General features: G+C 37.5%; 1 protein-coding gene across 1 annotated transcript; it reads left to right on the top strand.

Annotated features, from left to right (window-relative positions):
* Window positions 1-2,736: 2,736 nt before the first annotated feature.
* Window positions 2,737-19,508, top strand: dnmt3ba (DNA (cytosine-5-)-methyltransferase 3 beta, duplicate a; the record flags this gene model as incomplete). Its single annotated transcript, XM_079826339.1, has 25 exons — window positions 2,737-2,860; window positions 2,950-3,095; window positions 3,283-3,481; window positions 6,195-7,900; window positions 7,991-8,159; window positions 9,079-9,141; window positions 9,463-9,515; window positions 10,314-10,484; window positions 11,243-11,320; window positions 11,734-11,883; window positions 11,999-12,106; window positions 12,212-12,341; window positions 12,919-13,041; window positions 13,189-13,233; window positions 13,743-13,822; window positions 13,929-14,041; window positions 14,133-14,316; window positions 15,007-15,091; window positions 15,391-15,536; window positions 15,738-15,828; window positions 15,967-16,115; window positions 16,453-16,538; window positions 16,676-16,745; window positions 16,925-17,043; window positions 17,187-19,508. The coding sequence occupies 25 exons, from the start codon at window positions 2,737-2,739 to the stop codon at window positions 17,326-17,328; spliced, it is 4,530 nt and encodes a 1,509-aa protein (XP_079682465.1). The 3' UTR covers window positions 17,329-19,508.
* Between the last annotated feature and the right edge of the window lie 325 nt (window positions 19,509-19,833).

The following is a 19,833-nucleotide window of genomic DNA, read 5'->3' as shown; positions in this document are numbered from 1 at the left end:
AGCCCTGCCCCAAACTCAGTGTTGGTTCAATATTCAGTATCAATATTGTTCTGTCGGGCTGGTTGAAATGCTGAAAACAAACAGAGTAATTTGATAGTGCCACAGTGCTTCTTAGGGAAATTAACCAACTAAAGTCTTTCTTAAAGCCGTTTCTCCCATATTGAGATGGCAGTTCAATACACAAAACAGCTTAAAAAATATTGGTGAAGGAAAAAGAGACTAAGAGAGTTAAAAAAAAGGAAAATAAAAAATATCCTGGTCTATTGTCACGAATAAAGACTCACCTGTCCTGTCTGTCCTGCTTTAGCTTTGCCTATAAACAAATTCAACTGACTTTGAAACAAGTGTGATTTAAAGCGACGGTCAAAAGGCTGTACTAATCCAGCTCTGTCATAAAGGTAAGGTTAACTCTTTACATGTTCTTTTTTTCTCTATTAAAGTGGTATTGTGTTATCATTTATTTCTCCCCGAGATCCAATACAATGTATTTACATAACATTTTTATGATTGGCTGCTGTCAATCTAAGCACAAGATTGGCTGCTGTCTTCCAAAGTAAAACGGAAAATATCACAACGTTTGTGTGTCTGAAAGTAGCCTAAACAACAGCAGGGTCGCGTGGACTAAATTGAGATTACAAACTTACAGGATCGTCACATTTGTGGAGCTTGTAAAGTGTCTATTTACTCCGTGGAACTGAATTGATAAAGTCACAAAACGAGTTACTCTGCAGAACAAGCCAAAAAAGCCCCGCCATTTTAGGTGGTGAACAAGCCCCTTTCCCAAAACTTTTTTTTGGCGCCATATCAACACACGTTCAACTCGAGGCGCACCGCCGCCCGCCATTTCAGTGTCACTAGCCTCTCACTGTTTACTGTAGTCACTAGAGAATTGTGATATTTGAGCGATATCAACGTTAAACGAACGCTTTATTTACATTTGGCAACAAAAAGACGTAATTTTGCAAATATATGTTTGGTCTCCGAGGTAATATATAGACAATATAAAAGTTTATAAGTTAAACACTTAATTATTTCACAATTATCACCAACTCTACAACCATGCGCGTGCCTGTCACGTGGCTTTCGTTGTTGACCGTGTCATTTAATCGTAAAGAATCGGAAATGACTGATAGTTCAGTCTTAGTTAAAACGATTAATTTTTGTTTAATTATTTGCCTAACGAGCGTAGTCTCACTCGCTCTGGATAACTTTACATATATAAAAAAAAAACGGTAATTTTAACGAAATATATATATATTTTTAAATGTTTATGGTTTAAACACCAGAACATAATATGCAAAACAACTGATGGGGATATTTTCCTGTGCGTTAAATTAAATCGCGAATGCCCGTTCTTGGCATATCAGAGTCGTCGCTAATGTTTACGAATAAAACAACTGGACAGATGCTGTCGGTTCAGATTTACGTCACATCTGTAAACTAACGTTAAAATACCCCTTTATGCCGAAAAACAACACTATTTCGTATGTTTGAGAAATCTTAGCTAGCTATAGTGCAGTAGTACCTCCCACTTTGGCTTCTACAGGCCAATCCTTGTCAGCACAATGCATATGTTGGGGGAAGGCACTGGGGTGGACTGGGGATTACCTTCTAGACTGGGGAGTAGCGAGATCTCCGGGACCAAGGTACAAATAAGGTAGGACATACTTGATTATTTTAAAAGCACATTTCGATTTGTTAGATTTCGTGAAGAGTTACGAGTCTGCTGTTACAAAAATGCTTATGTGTAATGGCCCCGTACAGTTTCGCTTCATGTGAGCGACCATTACAGCTACACAAAGACATACTGACAAAGGCAACCGGTCTTAATACAATGAGAACGCGGGTATGGTTAATTTAAAAAAGTGTTTACTAAACTGACATTAATTGCAAACATATTTTGCACTGCGTGTTAGCCGTTTACGTTTAGGTTAAAGCGACTTGCAAAGTTAAAATCGTGCAAATTAACATTTGTCTCATTAGCGTTAATCCAATTGTTTTGAAACGGTTCACAAACACAAGATAATACAAATCGCATGCTATAAACGACTAACGTTACAATTCGGTCGTCATTCCACAAATAAATCAACCGCTAAACATCTACATGCATGCTACCGGTTTTGAATAAAACACCACGTGTTTGTTTCAAACTTTCTTTTGGATTTCTTTGCGATCCACTGTGTATCAAGTTGTTGTCACCGGTTAAAGCTGTACAAGTGAAAGCTACTTTATAAGCGCGCTGCATTCGCGGCAAAAATTACCCCGCGAGATTTTCGTAAAGTGGGGAGGAGTTGTTTTACTCAACACTGACGCAAGATAGAGGCTGTAGTCTTTTTAGTTTTGAGGAAATGCCACATGATTCAGACAAGTTGGGCTACTTCAGAATACTAAAACCTTCAGTAAACAATTTAGATTAACCTCACAACTTTACTTTATGCATCTCATGTGTCTGAAAGTAATTTTGCATTATTTCTAATGCATACAAATCTCTTTCTCTCTTTGTCTTTTCCACGAAAAATACTATATAGGTGAACAGAAGGTACTTTATTACTGGTTTACTGTCATACCTTATTCCCTCTGGTCTAAGAAGTGCATGACAAAACTACAAGCACTTCATGATTGCAAATGTGCAATGAAATTAGCTTTGGTTATGATTTATTGCTTCTGAATGTTGTCTCACATTCTGTAGTTGTTTTGTAAGACAAATATTTTTATTTTGCATTATGAAAGCATAAGATGGCTACAAATGTCAGTCTGGACCCTAATAACCCTGATGACAAGTGCAGTCGCATTGAAGTTTTGTGCTGGATCAATGAAACCCTACACACTAACTTTACTCAAGTGGAGCAATGTCGTTCAGGTACTGTTTTTATTTAATTTTTTTGTTAATGTCTACTTATTGACGACAGCTTTAATCTGAATTGCATGATTCTTCTTTCTTTTTTTTAGGTGCATGTTTTTGCCAGCTTATGGACTTGCTCTTCCCAGGGTCCATTGACATGAGCAAAGTAAAGTTTGAGTCCCAAAAGAGGTCTGATTTCATGCAGAACTACAGTCTTTTGCAGACAGCTTTCCGGAAATTAGGCATAACAGAGGTCAGATTCACCTCTATGTATTCTATTAATCCCATTAATACTCCTGCATATAACATTTTTAATGTTGAAGGAAATATGTGCTGGATATTTAAATGTGAATCTTGTCTAAGAATTTATCTAAGAAGTATGTTGTCTGTCAAGCTCTTTACAGTACACAGATTTTCTCAATTTTTGATGTTTCTTTCAGTCAGTCCCTGTGAAGGAGCTTCTCACAGGAAAGTTTAGACCCAATTTCACCTTTCTGAAGTGGTTCAAGAAGTTTTTCAATGCCAATGAGAAGAAAGGGAGGGAGTACAACCCAGTTGAAGCCCGTAATGGTCAAGATATTGTACAGGTAGATGATGCTGTTAAGTCTCCAAAATCCGGGAAAAGTCCACATGAATCTGGTAAGCCTCCATTATTGTCAGTTCAGTTGTGTATTTTAATTACTTGATTTTTTTTTTTTTTAAAGGAACACACCGACTTTTTGGGACTTTAGCTTATTCACCGTGTCCCCCATACATACATACATACCATTCTCCTCTCCGTGCGTGCCATAACTCTGTCTGACGCACACACCGCTAGCCTAGCTTAGCCGTTTACCTCCAGTCTTTGTGCTAAGCTAGGCTTGTGGTGGGTGCGTCAGACAGAGTTATGGCACGCACGGAGATGAGAATGGTATGTGTTGGGGTAACAGCTTAGGACCCAGGACCAGTAGTGAAAAATGAAGACCAATAGTCAGGAGTTAGATTAATTAAAGAAAAATTTACTGAAGAATAGTTTGCAGTTTCATCAGCAGAAGCCAGCTTTAAGTCTCACAAGGAGTTCGTAGGCCGCGCTCCCTCTAACAGTCTCCCCCTCTCCACCTATCGTACATACCATTTCTGAACAGTTATACTGTTTTCAAGGTCTAACCACGTCATTATTGTCATGTGGAATGATTCTGATTGGCTCAGAGAAGATGGACAGTCTTGGTAAATTTCCACACATTGTCAGTTAATCAGATTCACGTGTACAGATATCACTTGTTGACGCTTTCACCCCAGAATTAGGCACGTGGTGACCTTCCAGATTCTGGAGCAGGCGCCAGCTTGTCCAGAACAACAAAGCCCCTCATCTTTTAGGAAGCCCCTCACATTTTAGGATGCCCGTAATCCACCTCCAATACTGATCTGTAACACCAAATACTGCGCACATACACAGATACACAGTCTGTCCAAGGTTGGAGTTGGTGAGATCTGGTTCCAACCAGAGAAAGTTTTCCAAAACATATTGATAACATGTGCTTTTCTCTCAGTGAGAGATACAGACAATAGTACAGACCATATTCATCTTGATTCTTTAGGGTTTCAGTAAAAGGAAATATAAAATGAAATAAAATAAATAAAGACAAATCCATATTTAATCTCTGGAAGCCGGACTAAATGAGCAATCACTGTTACTGCATTACTGTCGAGTTGGAGGTGTGTGATGCCTCCAAAATCCAAACACACAACAACATGTTCTGAAATCAAGTGTTCTTGCGAAACATCACACACGCCCAGGACAGACCCTCAGTCACCACTCAGAGACCAAATACAAACTTTTAGAAAATATAAAGGAATAAACAATCATTGGTCCTTTTGATATAAGAAAAATCATAACTGGAAAGAATCATTAAAATCATAATAATTATATAGGAGGATAAATATTGATTGAGGCTTTGATTATAAATTTAATTAGGATATATAATTATATTGAAGCGGCATAATATAATATATATATTAGGGCTGGGCAAATTAACGAGTTAACGCGGGCGATATATTTTTTCCGCTTAACGCAATTAAAATATTTAACGCAAATAACGCAGCGTCCGTTTTTATATCCATTTTTGCTTAGCGTTACATGATCATCACGTTCTTATTCATGTAAATGCTTCCAAGCGTGACAAGACACAAGCGAACGCGCTGTATGCCAATGTCCTGTCTGTGTGTGTGTGTGTGTGTGTGTGTGTGTGTGTGTGTGTCAGTGTCCTGTCTGTGTGGATGCGTCTCATGTCAGCTAATCAAGGGACACACACACACACACACACACTCGACGCATAGATAGACTCGCGTCAGTTTCCTGCTCACATCGAGTTCTCTTTTGCTCTTGAACAAACAATAACAACAACACAGAGGATTTTGAGTATTCTCATATTAGGAGTCTTAAATTAGTTAAATAACGTCTTAAATGAACTTAAAGAGTTGTGAGGAAATGAGATGCGCGGGACAGCGGGTGAGATCCGCGGTCGTTCTTAAAGTGACAGTAGCACTGATGATGCCTGTCATTAATGTTCATCAAAGAACAACGGGAACAGAGACAATTTTAGCTTTAATGATGATTCATCTATATTTAATTTATTATTTATGCAGTTAAGAAAGATAACTATTACATTTCTGTATATGTATAACAGGGAAGGCCATGGGTAAATATAACATTTATTATTTTGGGTTTATGTAAAGATTGTTTTAAGTTCACTTAAATTAAAAGTTGTTTTTTTTAAAGCCTAATAAATGTTGAAATTGGGAGCTTTCAGTTATACTGTAATGTAACGTCATTAATGTTTCATAGACACTTTAGTATCAGTGATACTGGCCTTCATTCATAAAAATATGACAATACAACACATATTTAAAATATGCTGTCTTTAAATTGTTTATACATTAATTTGGAGAGTAACTGAAATTATTACAATATCAAAATATTAAAAACGTAAAATGTTAAAAACTTGCGATTAATCGCGATTAATTACAGAAAAAAGTGCGATTAATTAGTTAATTTTTTTTTTATCGATGCCCAGCACTAATATATATATAATATACAATTATATTGAAGCGGTAGTGGATTTCAGAATCCACCTTTCATATGTATGGACTTATCTAACTCTGGGGGATATGGTGAATAAGCTAAAGTCCCAAAAAGTCGGCGTGTTCCTTTAAGTATGATAACTTTGAATTAATTAATTAAAAAACATTTCCCTGAGTCATGTAAAAAATTTAAAAATGTTCCCCAGTATCTATAAAACAATACAATCAGCTCATTGGAATGCATACACTATTCCAGAATACTGATATATAACTTGTTTTTCATTTTATACAGGCAGAGTAAGAGACGAGTCTGACAAAGAAATGGATTTTAATGGAAGGAGGCGACCTGTGACTTACGATCCAAAATGGCAAAGAACCTTTAAATGGATCAAAGCTAGTCATCTGGGTGACAACTGCGCTTACTGCACTTTGTGTGACAATAATATCGTCCTGCACGCAGGTTTTTACGATCTGAAGCGACACCAGCAAACTCAAAAGCATGTGAAATGTGAGCGGGGTGGAAAGCAGATTGAAGACTCCATTTCCTGTAGTGAAACCATGCTGCTTTTCATTCAAAACCATTGCCTCTCCAGTCTACCCTCAAGGATCAACAAGGTCTCCCAACGTACTGCAAAATACATCCTCGGACTAGAGTATCCAAAGGACATTGTTTCTGCTTGTAAGCTGAACCCGTACTGTATCTACATATATGGACAGGTGCCACTTGATGCAGAGAGCGGAGAAAGGACCTCCTGTCATGTGGTGCTCGTGGGCTTTTTTGAGGAAAAGCAAGCAAGGTACTGTATCCGTCTCCTTGATGTCGTTCAGGCTGAAGACTCCGGTTCTGGGTGTTTACCCAATGTCCTCCAAAAGTTTGAGCTTCCTGCCAGCAACATGGTAGCTTTCTATGTTAATGATCAGGAACAGACCTCAGAAAGTTTTGTGTTGCAAATTCGGAAGCTCAACCCACAGGTGATTGATCTTGGTGGACTTTACAGCATACCTGACTCTGCCTGCAATGCTGGCCTAAAGGCTTGCTCCAGTCAGGTTCACGAACTTATTGTCAACATCTACGCACACTTCTCAACTTGTTCCACCAGCAATGACAACCTCAAGATGCTGTTTGCAGGGATTGATGGACTAAAAGACACCAGTGCTCCCCTTTCACACAGTTGTGAGGAGTTTTGTGTGCTCGTTCAAAGGATGCTTGGAATGTGGGGCGATTTGGTATCATACTTCACTTCCTGTGATGAAAATAATGATAAAGCGAAGCATATTTGTTCACAGTTGGAGAACCCTAAAATTAGGGTCACCTTGATGTTTCTGGATCATGCTCTTGGACCACTCCGTGCCTTCGGGCAGCATCTGCAACAAAGCAAAGGCTCTGTTCGTGCTGATCTTGTCCAGATCCTTCGAGAAGCAAGCGGGCTCCTACGTTCATACGCCTCCAGCTTTCTTCGCCCTCAAGCGGTCATACGCTATCTGAAGGAACGAGACCCAACCATCCTGGAAAACTCGACGTTCTGCCTTCCTGCTACTGAGCTCAGTCTGGGTGGGGTGGTAGAGGACTTCATCTCTGCCAGAGAAGAGGAACTGGCAGATTCCCTGAACGCGTTTCATGATGAGTCTTTAAAGTTCTACAAAACTCTTACGACCTCCATTGCTGACAGTCTCCCTCTGAGCGATAGTGTCTTAAGGGGCATTTCACAGCTCCTCAGCCCAGCGGGAAGGTTAAAGGTCACAGGAAAAAATATAGTTGAACTTGCTGTACAATTTGGCTTCTGCTCAAAACCTGAGGATTCTGCTACACTCACTGATGAGTTCTATGAGTTCCAGCTTTTTGAGGATGAAGATGACGCATCTTCAACCCTTTCTCTGGAGCGATACTGGTGTGGTGTGCTCAAGACTTTTCCACCAGCATCCTTTTTCAAAAGACTTGTCCTCTGTCTTTTGGTTTTGCCCTGTCCATCTCTTGAAGCAGAGAAGATCTTTGCTCAGGTATAGAAAACAAGTCTTTCTATCTCTCTAATGATTATTCTAACTGTCGCAATTAATTTTGTCACGTGTTTAAACTGGTTTTACTTACAGGCTGTTAAAAATGGCGATGCTCATCAATGGGATGATAGTTCAAGTGAAAGTGACACCGATATAGCGAAGGAGCTGGATTCCAATGATGACTCCTCCCTAGAGCAAACTGAAGGCAAGGTTTCACCAATCAGAAATGGGAGGAAGAAAAAAGCCAGAGGCAGCACATCAGGTAAGTTATCCTAAAGGTTTCTGTTTTGTTTTTCTTTAAGGCAAATGCATAGATGATCACTGGTGAAAAATGTTCACCAAAACGATTCACAGTGAGAATGATGTATATATTTTCAGCCTTTAACAATAGTTGGCATACCTGGAGGGGGGAAATCAACCTACACAGCAGAAAACCACACCAAAAATGTACACAGATCATCTAATAAAAATGTAGCCTTTTGAATTTTGAGTGCACAGGGTTTTTTTCTATCCATCTGAATGAAAAATTGTGCTAGCAAGGTTAGGGATGCTATGATGGCAAAGGCTACCACTTCTGAGGAAGAACTAAAAACTAAGCTTTTTTAGGTTAATGGCATTAAATCTGAAAGATGAATTCAAAGTTGTGGAAAGTGTGGATCAGATCAGATTGGATCAACAATGTCAGATGAGGCTGACAATGGCTTTTCCATTTTCTTTATTGTGAGAAGCCGCTCATTGGTCACTGCCAAGACCACAATAGTCTGCCGCCAACATTTTCAAATTTTCTAAATCTATTGATGGTATGTAACGAAGCTTATGCAAAGTTGCTAAACGTGCTGTTCTTGGCCAGAATAAGCTGCAAAGTGAACCCAGCCTTAAGCCAACAATCAAAGGTCTAGCTAATGTCTGGATCTGCATTGTCAAAGTCATTAAAGCGTGTGAAGCTGTAGAAACATCTTCCGGCTTGCATGTAATGTAATCAACACCAGTGCTTTGTTTTGTTTCTAAATGGTGCTCCTCATATTACTAAATTACTTTCCCAATGAATTGTCATGGATTCATTTAGTGCCATCAAATAATTTACATCTATATTAATGTTTGTATAGTGCAGTTAAAGTTTTTCTCCAGTTAGATCCAGCAAAGGCTGGTTAGATTGATGGAAACAATGTGCTGTTTTCCAGAGACGGTTCAACACTCAAATGCAGTGAAGCCGTGTGTGGTGCGACTGGAGAAGATCACCAGAGGTGTGAATGAAATGCTTAAGTCCAGTTTAAGAGTTTCTAGAGCAGCTATAGAATAATGCTTTACAATCTCAATCGCTTCTCCTGGTGGCAAACGTCTGTTGGTCTAAACCTTCTTCCTTTGTCTCCCCACCTCACCCTTAATGCTCAAGAAAGTTGTTCTATTGCTTTGAAATTACAAATGTACATGCTCTATTTGTCTGCACTCTAAGTAATGTTAATTGTTGCTATTAGTGTTACTTGTTTAGGCATCTGAGTCAAAATAGACAAATTCATACCTGACTGTTCTTATTGATTTAACTGTTTACATTTGTTTTCCTGCAGAAATGGACTTAAAGAAAGATGGAGCTGATGATGACGTTAACACATTACAAGAGGTAATATTAGCTGGAAAACAACTGTGGTTGAGAAACGACTATTGCATGTTTTCAGATTTGTCTTTAACCAAGGAATTAATTATAGTTAAATAGTTAAAATACTACTACAGCTGAGAACTGTTTTCTATTTAAATATATTTTAAAATGTCACTTATTCCTCTGATGGCAAATCTGAATTTTCAGCTGCCATTACTCTAGTCGTGCTGCTTAATATTTTTCTCTAAAAGACATTTCCAGAATCATTTGAATAGAAAGCTCGAACGCACAGCAACACACAACTTTTAATCTATTTAATGTGTCTTTGCTGAATAAAGAAATACTTCCTTAACCTACTGACCCCAATTTTTTGAACGGTAGATTTTGATTAGAGTGTTGGTAGATCTTTTACTGACATAAACCAACACTCTGGGTAATGCCCGAATGGTTATTTGCAATACTGATGTTCGGGCCTGGTAAAAAAAACCCGGACTATCACTAATTATTGCGTTTTACTGATCAAGCATTTCATCATTGATTAAAGCTCATCATTGAATATGCCCATTGTATTCTTGAGATGATGAAGCAAACCAAGACTGATTAGCTCAACTTTAGTTATCACAGGAAAAAAAAGCACTGGCACAAAAAAACATCAACCACATCATCACACTAACCTTTCTTTATTTAACTTCTTTCTTTCCTTCTCTACATATCTGTACTTTAGGGCCCTGACAATGATTATTTTACTCTAGGAGTCATGTGATCTGAGTGATAGTCTGTGTAATGTCTATGCATATGTATGGGTCTATAGGGCTCTGTTAGAGGAATATACGGTTGGGAGAGCAGCTTACGGCAGAAACCACAGGCACGTACAGTCTTTCAGGCCGGTGGTGCCACCTGGAGCAAACCAGTGAACCCAGACAAGGACAGCAAGCCAGAGGCGGTATGTACCTGCCCAGGTCAAGATTCAGTGCTCTGTCTGGCTTATCGCAGGTGTAGTACCGCCTCTCAGTTTCGTCCCATTCATGCTCTCTGTATTACATTGAGCTGTTTTCATAAGCAATAGATGCTGCTTCATGAATGTGTGCATGAGTCCTGTGGTTTCTTTTCTGGCTGGTAGATTAGTCTTTGTAGTCTTCATCTTATGTTCCTTCTGTAGTTATGTGTCCTTGTCTGTTTTTTCCTCTGCAGTAACATTCATAACATCTCCTCCATGGTGTTTAAATGTTTTCTTGTTGTTTATTTTCATTTTGCTGCGTTGGAACAATATGTATTGTCAAAAGTGCTTTACAAATAAATTTAAAGGGATAGTTTTATATTAAATATAACTCCGATTGTAATCGTCTGAAAGAAGAATGTCAAATACACCAAGGATGGCTTAAGGGTGAGTAAATTATGGGATAATTTTCATTTGAGTGAACTATCCCTTTAAATTTATTGTGTGCAGTGTTATGCATGCTGAACTTATACACTAACATAGCCTACAAAGGAGAGATAGAAATTCTTGTGTATGATGAATACACATCTTTTCATGGGGTAACATTTACAAATTATTATAAAGTTAATTAATGAGCTTCAACAAGACTTTTAGCATTGTGGAAGCTTGTATACAGATCAGCAGGAGGCTTCATTAAAACTGGATGTTAAGTCTGTGTGGTTTCCATACAAAATGTTTATTGTCCAATTGGACTCCCTTTAGATTATGTATGCTTCCTTTGTTTCTCACTACGTAACTCTGGTATTAATTGTAGGTGAAGAACAATGCTCATTCTTCTGCATCAAATTCAACACCGAGCCCCAGATCTGGAAAGAGAGAACACGCGTACCAGGTAAGTCTTTTATTTCTTTAATATCGTCACACACATCATGAGCTATATTAAATAATTTCAGATGTGTTTCACATGATCTGCATTGATTCATTAACAGATGTTTGTATCTGAAGTAAATGATCTGTGTCACTGCATACGTTCTGTGAAGTCTTGATTACTTTAGGATGTGGTTTGAGTGATGCGATCACAAAACGTTTGAATTTTTATTCTGGATTTGGCTCTGTCCATTTGTGGTTGGAGCATCTGAAATAGAATACCGGGTGTAAATAGTTATATTATTTTAGTTTAATTTTGCTCTGACAGTTGGACATGTTAAGGTAATGTTCATTCTGCTTGTAGAGTAATTTTTTTAGTTGATATAATATGACATGCATGTTATGAATGTAGTATTGACTCTTTGTTTCCCTGTGCAGGATGGGAAGGGTTATGCCATTGGAGAGCTGGTGTGGGGAAAAGTGAAGGGCTTCTCTTGGTGGCCTGGTCTGGTGGTGGCCTGGAAAGGCAGGGTGCTTCCTGTGTCTATGAGGCGTGTAGAGTGGTTTGGAGATGGCATGTTTTCAGAGGTTAGGAGTTTTTACTCTTTCTCTCTCCTGATTCTCATCTTAGAAATATTTTCCCCTGCATTCTTCAAAAGATCCAGTATTTCACACTGAAGCATGCTTCTCTTGTTAATCTTAGATTCATACAGAGGGACTGATGCCCTTTTCTGCATTTGCAAAGTGCTTCTGTAGTAAATCCTATGAAGGTCTACCTACCTACAAGAATGCCATCTACCAAATCCTGGAGGTACAGTGGAAAGATAATTATTTATCCATTCTCAACTAAGGTTGGGAGGGAACAGAGTACCAGTTCTTATTTTATTCTTATCGTAATAATGCATTATATTTGTAGTTGGCAGGGGAACGCTGTGGGAAAACTTCCCCCCCCACTGAGAAGAAAGGGGAAGAAGTGAAATCCATGTTAGATTGGGCATTTGGAGGCTTCCAGCCCATGGGTCCTGATGGCTTTTTGCCTCTTGTAGGTATGTACAAAATCTAAAACATATCTGTAATTGGGGGGGAAACAACTGATGATTGACAGCAATTTTGAAAGTTCATAATGGGTCATGCTGAAGAGATGCTCAGCTGCTCATCTGTGGCGATGTGTTGCAGTGGCACTGTCATATCTGGCTATAACATGTCATATAGCCTATAACACGTTCTCACACGTTTATTTCTTTAACATTTTGGGAGGAATAAAATTGACATATGTGGTTTTAACAACTATATGCATTTACACCTGTCCGGTTTCGTCTGACATGCATCTTAGACCACCTCCTGAAGTGGTTTGAGTGATCAGATTTAGTTCTGTCGCGAAATCGCTTCAGAGGGCACTTTGGCCTTTTCACGATCGGATAGCTATCCAATCAAAGAAAACACTCGAAGGGACCAGGTGTGAACAGGCCCAATAACCAAGTACCAAAAGTGACAAATTATCTATCACGAAAATACAATAATTGTGTGACTTCAAATCAAACGTTGATCAGAAAATGAGTCTTATACATAAACCTGTTGTCTGGATCGATTAATAACACTTCCCTCTGCTTTTCCATTTCACAGACACCTCTACCAGTAATAAAACTGAGTCGGATTCCTCTATTTCTGATTATCAGCCTCCAGCCAAGAGGAAATATGTCTCTAAGAACAGACAGTCAACTCAGTCAACTCAGGTGTACACCAGAGGTGAGTTATATCAATCTGCATAGAGGCCAGAACTTAAATTATAATAGCATAAATCAGGTTTCTATCTCGTAAAACATTGAACTACAGATTACTGACATGGTTTTTAGGTAAGAAAACATAACCCTTGTTTATTCCTTTTCTTCTCAGATCAAATGGTCCATGAGGTAACTGTTAAAGGCCGAAAAATTGAAGGTGAGGCACTTCTATTATTTTATTTCTATCATATTCATAAATTGAGCTCGTTTTTCCTTCTGGCCCAATCAGAAAACCTGGACATGCAAGGGAATGTTAAAATTGTGGGTTTCCCAGCATGGCAACATTATGGGTTTTAATAAAATGAATAAAAGGTCATGGGGAAAATTGTGGAAATCTAGTTATGGCCAGCTCTAAAATATTTAATTAAAATGGCATTTTCTCCATAAAATTAATATATAATTTAATTTATGAATAAAATGCTAGGAATAAGCATGTCAAAAGCTGTGGAAACCCTTTAGATTAAATTTGCACTTGGAGTGTCAATATTTTCACAGCTGCCACCACAAGAAATCAAATCTTTCATTACCTTTCATTTTATTTTTAGAAACTTATTTTTGCCTTTGTGACGATTCTTATTGCTCAGTCCTCTTTTTAAAAAAAAAAAATAATAATAATAAATACAAGATAATTATACAAAATGTCTGTTCTCATGGCTCTTTCTCCAGATTTCTGTTTGTCCTGTGGGTCTGCCGAAGTTGAAATTTTCCATCCTCTCTTCAAAGGAAGCCTTTGTTTCAAGTGCAAGGTATGATTGAAATCTTGTCTTCTCTTTTTAGTACTGAATCACAATATGTGTATGCTATTTGCTGGCCAGCATGTAATTTTCCATGCACGATTCTGTATTTGTTTAGGAGAACTTTACAGAGACGCTGTACAGGTACGATGAAGATGGCTATCAGTCATACTGCACTGTGTGCTGTGCTGGACAAGAGGTCATTCTCTGTGGAAACGCCAGTTGCTGCAGGTTTGAACTCAAACATATGCAAACTTAAACCTTAATGTCATGTTAACCATCAAAACGGGTTATTTTACTGTCTTTTTTTCACTCTGTTCAGATGTTTCTGTAAAGACTGTCTGAATGTGTTGGTGGGACCGGGGACATTCGACAAGCTGAAGGATGTTGACCCATGGAGCTGTTACATTTGCCTGCCCTCAAAGTGCTATGGTGCGCTCAAGCTCAGGCCTGACTGGAGTATTCGTGTCCAGGAGTTTTTCGCCAATAACAGTGCATTTGAATTTGTGAGTGTCCAAATTATTCTTTTCGTGTTAGATATCCAAGTAGTCCAATTCGTATTTTGTGATTTTTATACGTTAACATTTTTAATGTACCATTCAAAAGTTGGTACGATTTTTTTTTTTTAAAGAAGCTTCTAATGATCACGAATGCTGCATTTAAAACCAAAAAAACAATACAAACCAAAAATACAGTAAAAACACTAATATTGTGAAAAACTGTTACAATTTAAAATAACTATTTTCTATTTTAATATATTAAAAAATTCCTGTGATGACCGCACTGAATTTTCAGCATCATTACTCCAGTCTTCAGTGTCATGTGATCCTTCAGAAATAATTCCAATATGCTGATTTGTTGCTGAAGAAATAGTTATCAAGAATTATCAATGTTGAAAACAGTTGTGCTACTTAATATTCTTGTGAAGACTGGTTATTTTTTTTTGATAAATAGAAAATGCTAAATAACTTTGACATTGTTACAAAAGATTTACATTATTTATTTCAAGTAAAAGACTCGTCTCTTTTTCAATTTAATGCATCCTGGCTGAATAAAATAATTAATTTCTTTCAAAAGAAAGAAGAACGTACTGACCCCAAACAGTTGTTTTGAATGGTTGTATACATTTGGGGAAAAAAATGAAAAAGCAGAACGGTGTATTAATACTAAGAAAATTGTTTTTGTCCTTGGTTTAGGAACCACACAGAGTGTATCCATCTATTCCAGCTCATCAGCGTCGTCCAATCAGAGTCCTCTCCCTGTTTGATGGGATTGCTACAGGTCTGCTAATTTAATATTACTGGAATATTTCAAGCCAAAAAATCTATCATAATGTCAGGATATTCTTCAACAATTCGTCCTTTTATGTTTTGCAAAAGGAAAGAAAGTGTTGGTACAACATGGGGGGGATTTTCATTTTTGGTGACCAATCCATTTAAATAAAGTAAATACTGAAACAACAGCACTTACTATTAATTTTTGGCTTCATTTACCTTAATGTTTGTGCAATAGCAATGCACCGTGGGAGTTGAAGACAAAAACAAGGGTGTTTTTTCATATTTGTGTCTTGTTTTTTGCAGGCTATCTGGTTTTAAAAGACCTGGGCTTTAAGTTGGACCGCTACATTGCCTCTGAGATCTGTGAAGACTCTATTGCTGTTGGGATGATAAAACATGAGGGCATGGTTGAATATGTGAAGGATGTGCGCACCATCACAAGGAAGCATGTACGTATAGAGCTTTATCGCATGAACTACTTCACATTCTTCATATACATTCTTTAAGTAGTATAAGGAATTTGACACTTAGCAACGTTTAGCCATTAAAATCTGGTTATTTCAAATGCACCCTTCTTCGTATCTGCAAGAGCGAAGGCTATCGCTCTGTCCAGATCCCTTTTAAAGTTCCCCGTTGTCACCATTTTGTAGCTGGCCGAGTGGGGGCCATTTGATCTCCTGATCGGTGGAAGTCCGTGTAATGACCTTTCCATGGTGAATCCAGCCAGAAAAGGTCTTTTTGGTAAGATATACTTTATGCTACCTATTTAACAGAATTGTTAAGTTTTATGTAGATTCGAGGTCGGTCTTTGACATCAGAAGATATTTCAACTCACTTATAAAAAAGTAATATTTTATTTTATTTCTCGGCTTCTTTTAGAAGGCACAGGTCGGCTGTTCTTTGAATATTACCGCATGTTAACCATGATGAGGCCCAAAGAGGATGACGATCGCCCGTTTTTCTGGCTCTTTGAGAATGTAGTAGCGATGAGTGCCCACGACAAGGCTGATATCTGCCGTTTTTTGGAGGTAAAAACTGTTTTTTTTTTCTTCTTTTTTTCGCCAGGCTCAAGGTGCAATCACATTGGCTAAAATTTCATGGGCAAAAAAAGGGCCATTGTCAATGTTGTAGCGATTGTATGAAGCTCATCTCGCAGACAAGTCACTTTCAAACCAAGCAGCTTTCTGTTTGAACTTAAACTCAATGCAAAATCAGTTTGGAAATCTTTCGAAAAGATATTCACAGAACAATAGTAAATGTGACCGTACCTTTATACATGCTGTTGAGGCAGACTTCCATCTCACTGAGATGAGCATGTTACTATTTTTGATGATTATGGATTCTCATGCATTTATCTGTTTCCAGTGTAACCCTGTGATGATTGATGCTGTGAAAGTAAGCCCAGCTCACAGGGCTCGTTACTTCTGGGGAAATTTACCTGGAATGAACCGGTATAAATGCGCATACAGTCACACATACCTGTAAAGCATAAGCATAACTTTTGGAAATGGAATGTGTGTTCAGTAATAGATGGATGCACTCACAGATTAATGTGACTGAAGACTTGAATTTGTGTTTGTGTTTTTAGACCACTTGCTACTTCACTCACTGATAACGTAAATCTGCAGGACTGCCTGGAGGTCGGACGAACTGCAATGGTAAACGGATTTATCTTCTAGCAGAAAAGTTAATGTTTTGCATATGAAATGAGAGAAATGCACATACACATTTGTGGTTCCTACTTGTGTTTAGTCCTAGAAAATGTCAAAACCAGTTAAAATGTATTTCTTTCCTTTTAACAAAAATGATGATAAAATTCCTTTTTAACTATCATCAGTTCAACAAAGTTCGCACTATTACCACCAAGTCCAACTCCATCAAACAAGGGAAGATGGGACCTCTACCAGTCACCATGAATGGAAAAGAGGACTACCTTTGGTGCACTGAAATGGAGAGGTCAGATATTTATATAAATTTAATTTTACTTAAATTTTTCAGTTCAGGTTTGCAAACAGTAAATCAGTGGGTTTGTTGTAAAAGCTGCATACATGTTGCTTTTGACAAAATGACTGACATTTTATTCCTGTCTGCACTTTCAGAATATTTGGGTTCCCAAAGCATTACACCGATGTGAATAATATGGGGCGGGGACAGAGGCAGAAAGTCCTTGGGCGGTCCTGGAGTGTTCCTGTGATCCGACACCTCTTTGCCCCTCTGAAGGATTACTTTGCTTGCGAGTAAAGCCATCCTCTGGCACTGGAGGTCCAAATCAAGTCATAAATGAATTAGATCTTTCTGCAGATTCTGACCTCACAGAATATCTTGTTAATTTTTAATGTTGCATTTTTTTTCTCTAAATGTTCTGTTTTAAAAAGTGTTTTATCCCGAACAGTGATCCTGGGAATGCACAGACACTTTTGGATCGGATTTCGAACATCATAAGTACTGTCATTTTTTTAACTTGTGTGCTTTTAAAGTGATTTAATGCTGAAGAGAGCCACACAATAATTCACCCACTACCTCAGTGCCATTCTGTGATTGGTTCATTGGCTGGAGGAATGCCTATTTATAATTTAATGAATAAGTTAATATTAGTTCTGTTTAGTTTATCTGAAACAGTTTTTAACATTGTCACATTTTTACATCTGAACTCTTCCTTGTTTAGGAATAATCATATCCTGTTGTTAAATATTGCATATATTTTTTAATAATCATTGGCAATGTTGTCATTCCATGGTGCTGTTTTATAATATCGAATGTTTGGCCACTGGACAACTGTCTACAATTGTTTTCCTAATTAGCATCATTTATTTAACTGAAAAGAATATTCATTCACACTGTAGATTACTTGGGTTCCATGACTTGCATTTTGATCACCGGAATAAATGCAACCCATGTACATCATGTATTCAGAAGCACAAATGTTGTCTTCGCCATTATAGTTTAGTGAAAGCCTTGGGCTGTTGTTAGATTTGAGTTGACAATAGCCTTCTAAAGTTTTAGCTTTTGAACTTTTTAATGGTAACACTAAATTTGCAATGTGATCCTACAGTTTTTTTTTTTTTTTTTGCCTTGAGCTAGCATTTTAGGCCATATTATCACATCCTTTTACAATAAACAGGTCATCAATCCTTAGAATTAAGGTTCCAATACTTCATTTCTGTTTGCCATTTTTACCCCATTTGTTACCTGTATGCACTTCCGATTTAAAACCGTTGGCCTTGAGCTTATGGTCTAAAACTGTGATCACTACAGCATTGCTTTGTGTTGTTTTTAGTAAGGATTTAGCATACCACAAAATATAGATGAGAGTTAGTCACTGTGTTAACTGAGGCCTTTTTGTAGAACATGACGCAATGTGACCAAGGGCTCAGTCTTAAAGAATAAGTGCCTACAATTGGATAGGCTACATGTTTATGTAGGACAATTTTTTTTTTTTTTAATGATTTCAACTGGCATGCCTTCAGATTACATTAAAGGGAATAATTTTGGTTACTTTGCATTTGTCTAGTGCAAGTGTCTAAATTGTATCTTACCTTTGAAAAGTCTCAGAATACTTTTTGTTATCAATTGTGGTCATTGAAAACTGTCAGTGTGAAATTAGGTGCTTCAGAATGTGTGTAAATTGTTTTCTTACTAATTGTTTAGCATGTGTTTTCAGCATTAAGCAGATAGTGGTTTTGACTTTGTCAATGGTCAAAGCTGACGTTTAGGTTTTGATAGTTTTTGGAAACATGATACCAACTGACTCAAATTTAAGATTGATCAAATTTGAGTACGGCATCGGCCAGCTTGAGGTGCATGTGTGCGCTTTGGTGAAAGATCAATAACTGGATTAGATATGTCTCGATGCCTTTTGAATGTCTGAGTCTTGTAGCAAAGCTTTAGAATATCCTAGTAAGAACTGTGTTGTTGATGCGTTACATGTAATAGTTGTGAAATGGCGGTCTGTGTAGTTTTGAGGTGCAGTATTGTCTCATTAGAAATAACTCCCTCAGGTCTTCTCAACACCAGCAGGCCTCATAGGACCATGATCTTTAATGTCACACTGATTATTTTTATTCAATACTTTGTGAACAGAATATACTATATATTTGTACTATTGGAATTGCCCTTAATACCTCTCTTTTTCTGTTGAATGGGTCTTTCCAAACCCATGTCTTCTGGTGCTAAAAGAAATGCTAATTATGTCTGTAGATCTAGGATGTTTTTCTTGAACTGGTGATTGACAAGTTTTGTTTTAATAGCTTTTGATATTTGCTATAGTCTGCTTGCCTAACTTTAATATTCCATGCTTGTACTAACATCAGTGATGAAAAATAAATTGCACCAACCCTTTTTATCTGTCTTTCTTTTTCAATTGATATGTTAATTTAAGTGTTTTATCAACCCACAAAATTAAACATTCAGTCTTCCTGATTAAATGTGATTTCTGATTGCTTTGATGTAATATTTTTCTATTAGGTTGCAGGTTTCGTAATGTGCTTAGAAGCGAGAAAGGAAATATTTCAAAAATAATTTAAAGTTTAGTTTAATAAAAAGGATATTTAATAGATAAGTTAATAGAACAGATAACATGAAGTTAATAGAAGTATAACGATATTAGAAAATAAGCATATTCATGAAATATTAGGGAATTTTTCAATTATGATATCTGGGCTTGGGAAAGTTGTGGGAATAAGTCTAGTCACATACAGACATATATACATTTTGCTCAGCAAAAAAAATATTTAATTGACGACATAT

This window comes from Gobio gobio (assembly GCF_949357685.1).
Source record: "Gobio gobio genome assembly, chromosome: 10".
NCBI lineage: Eukaryota > Metazoa > Chordata > Actinopteri > Cypriniformes > Gobionidae > Gobio > Gobio gobio.
The sequence above is the reverse complement of the archived record's forward strand: the minus strand, read 5'-3'. Positions and strand labels throughout refer to the sequence as shown.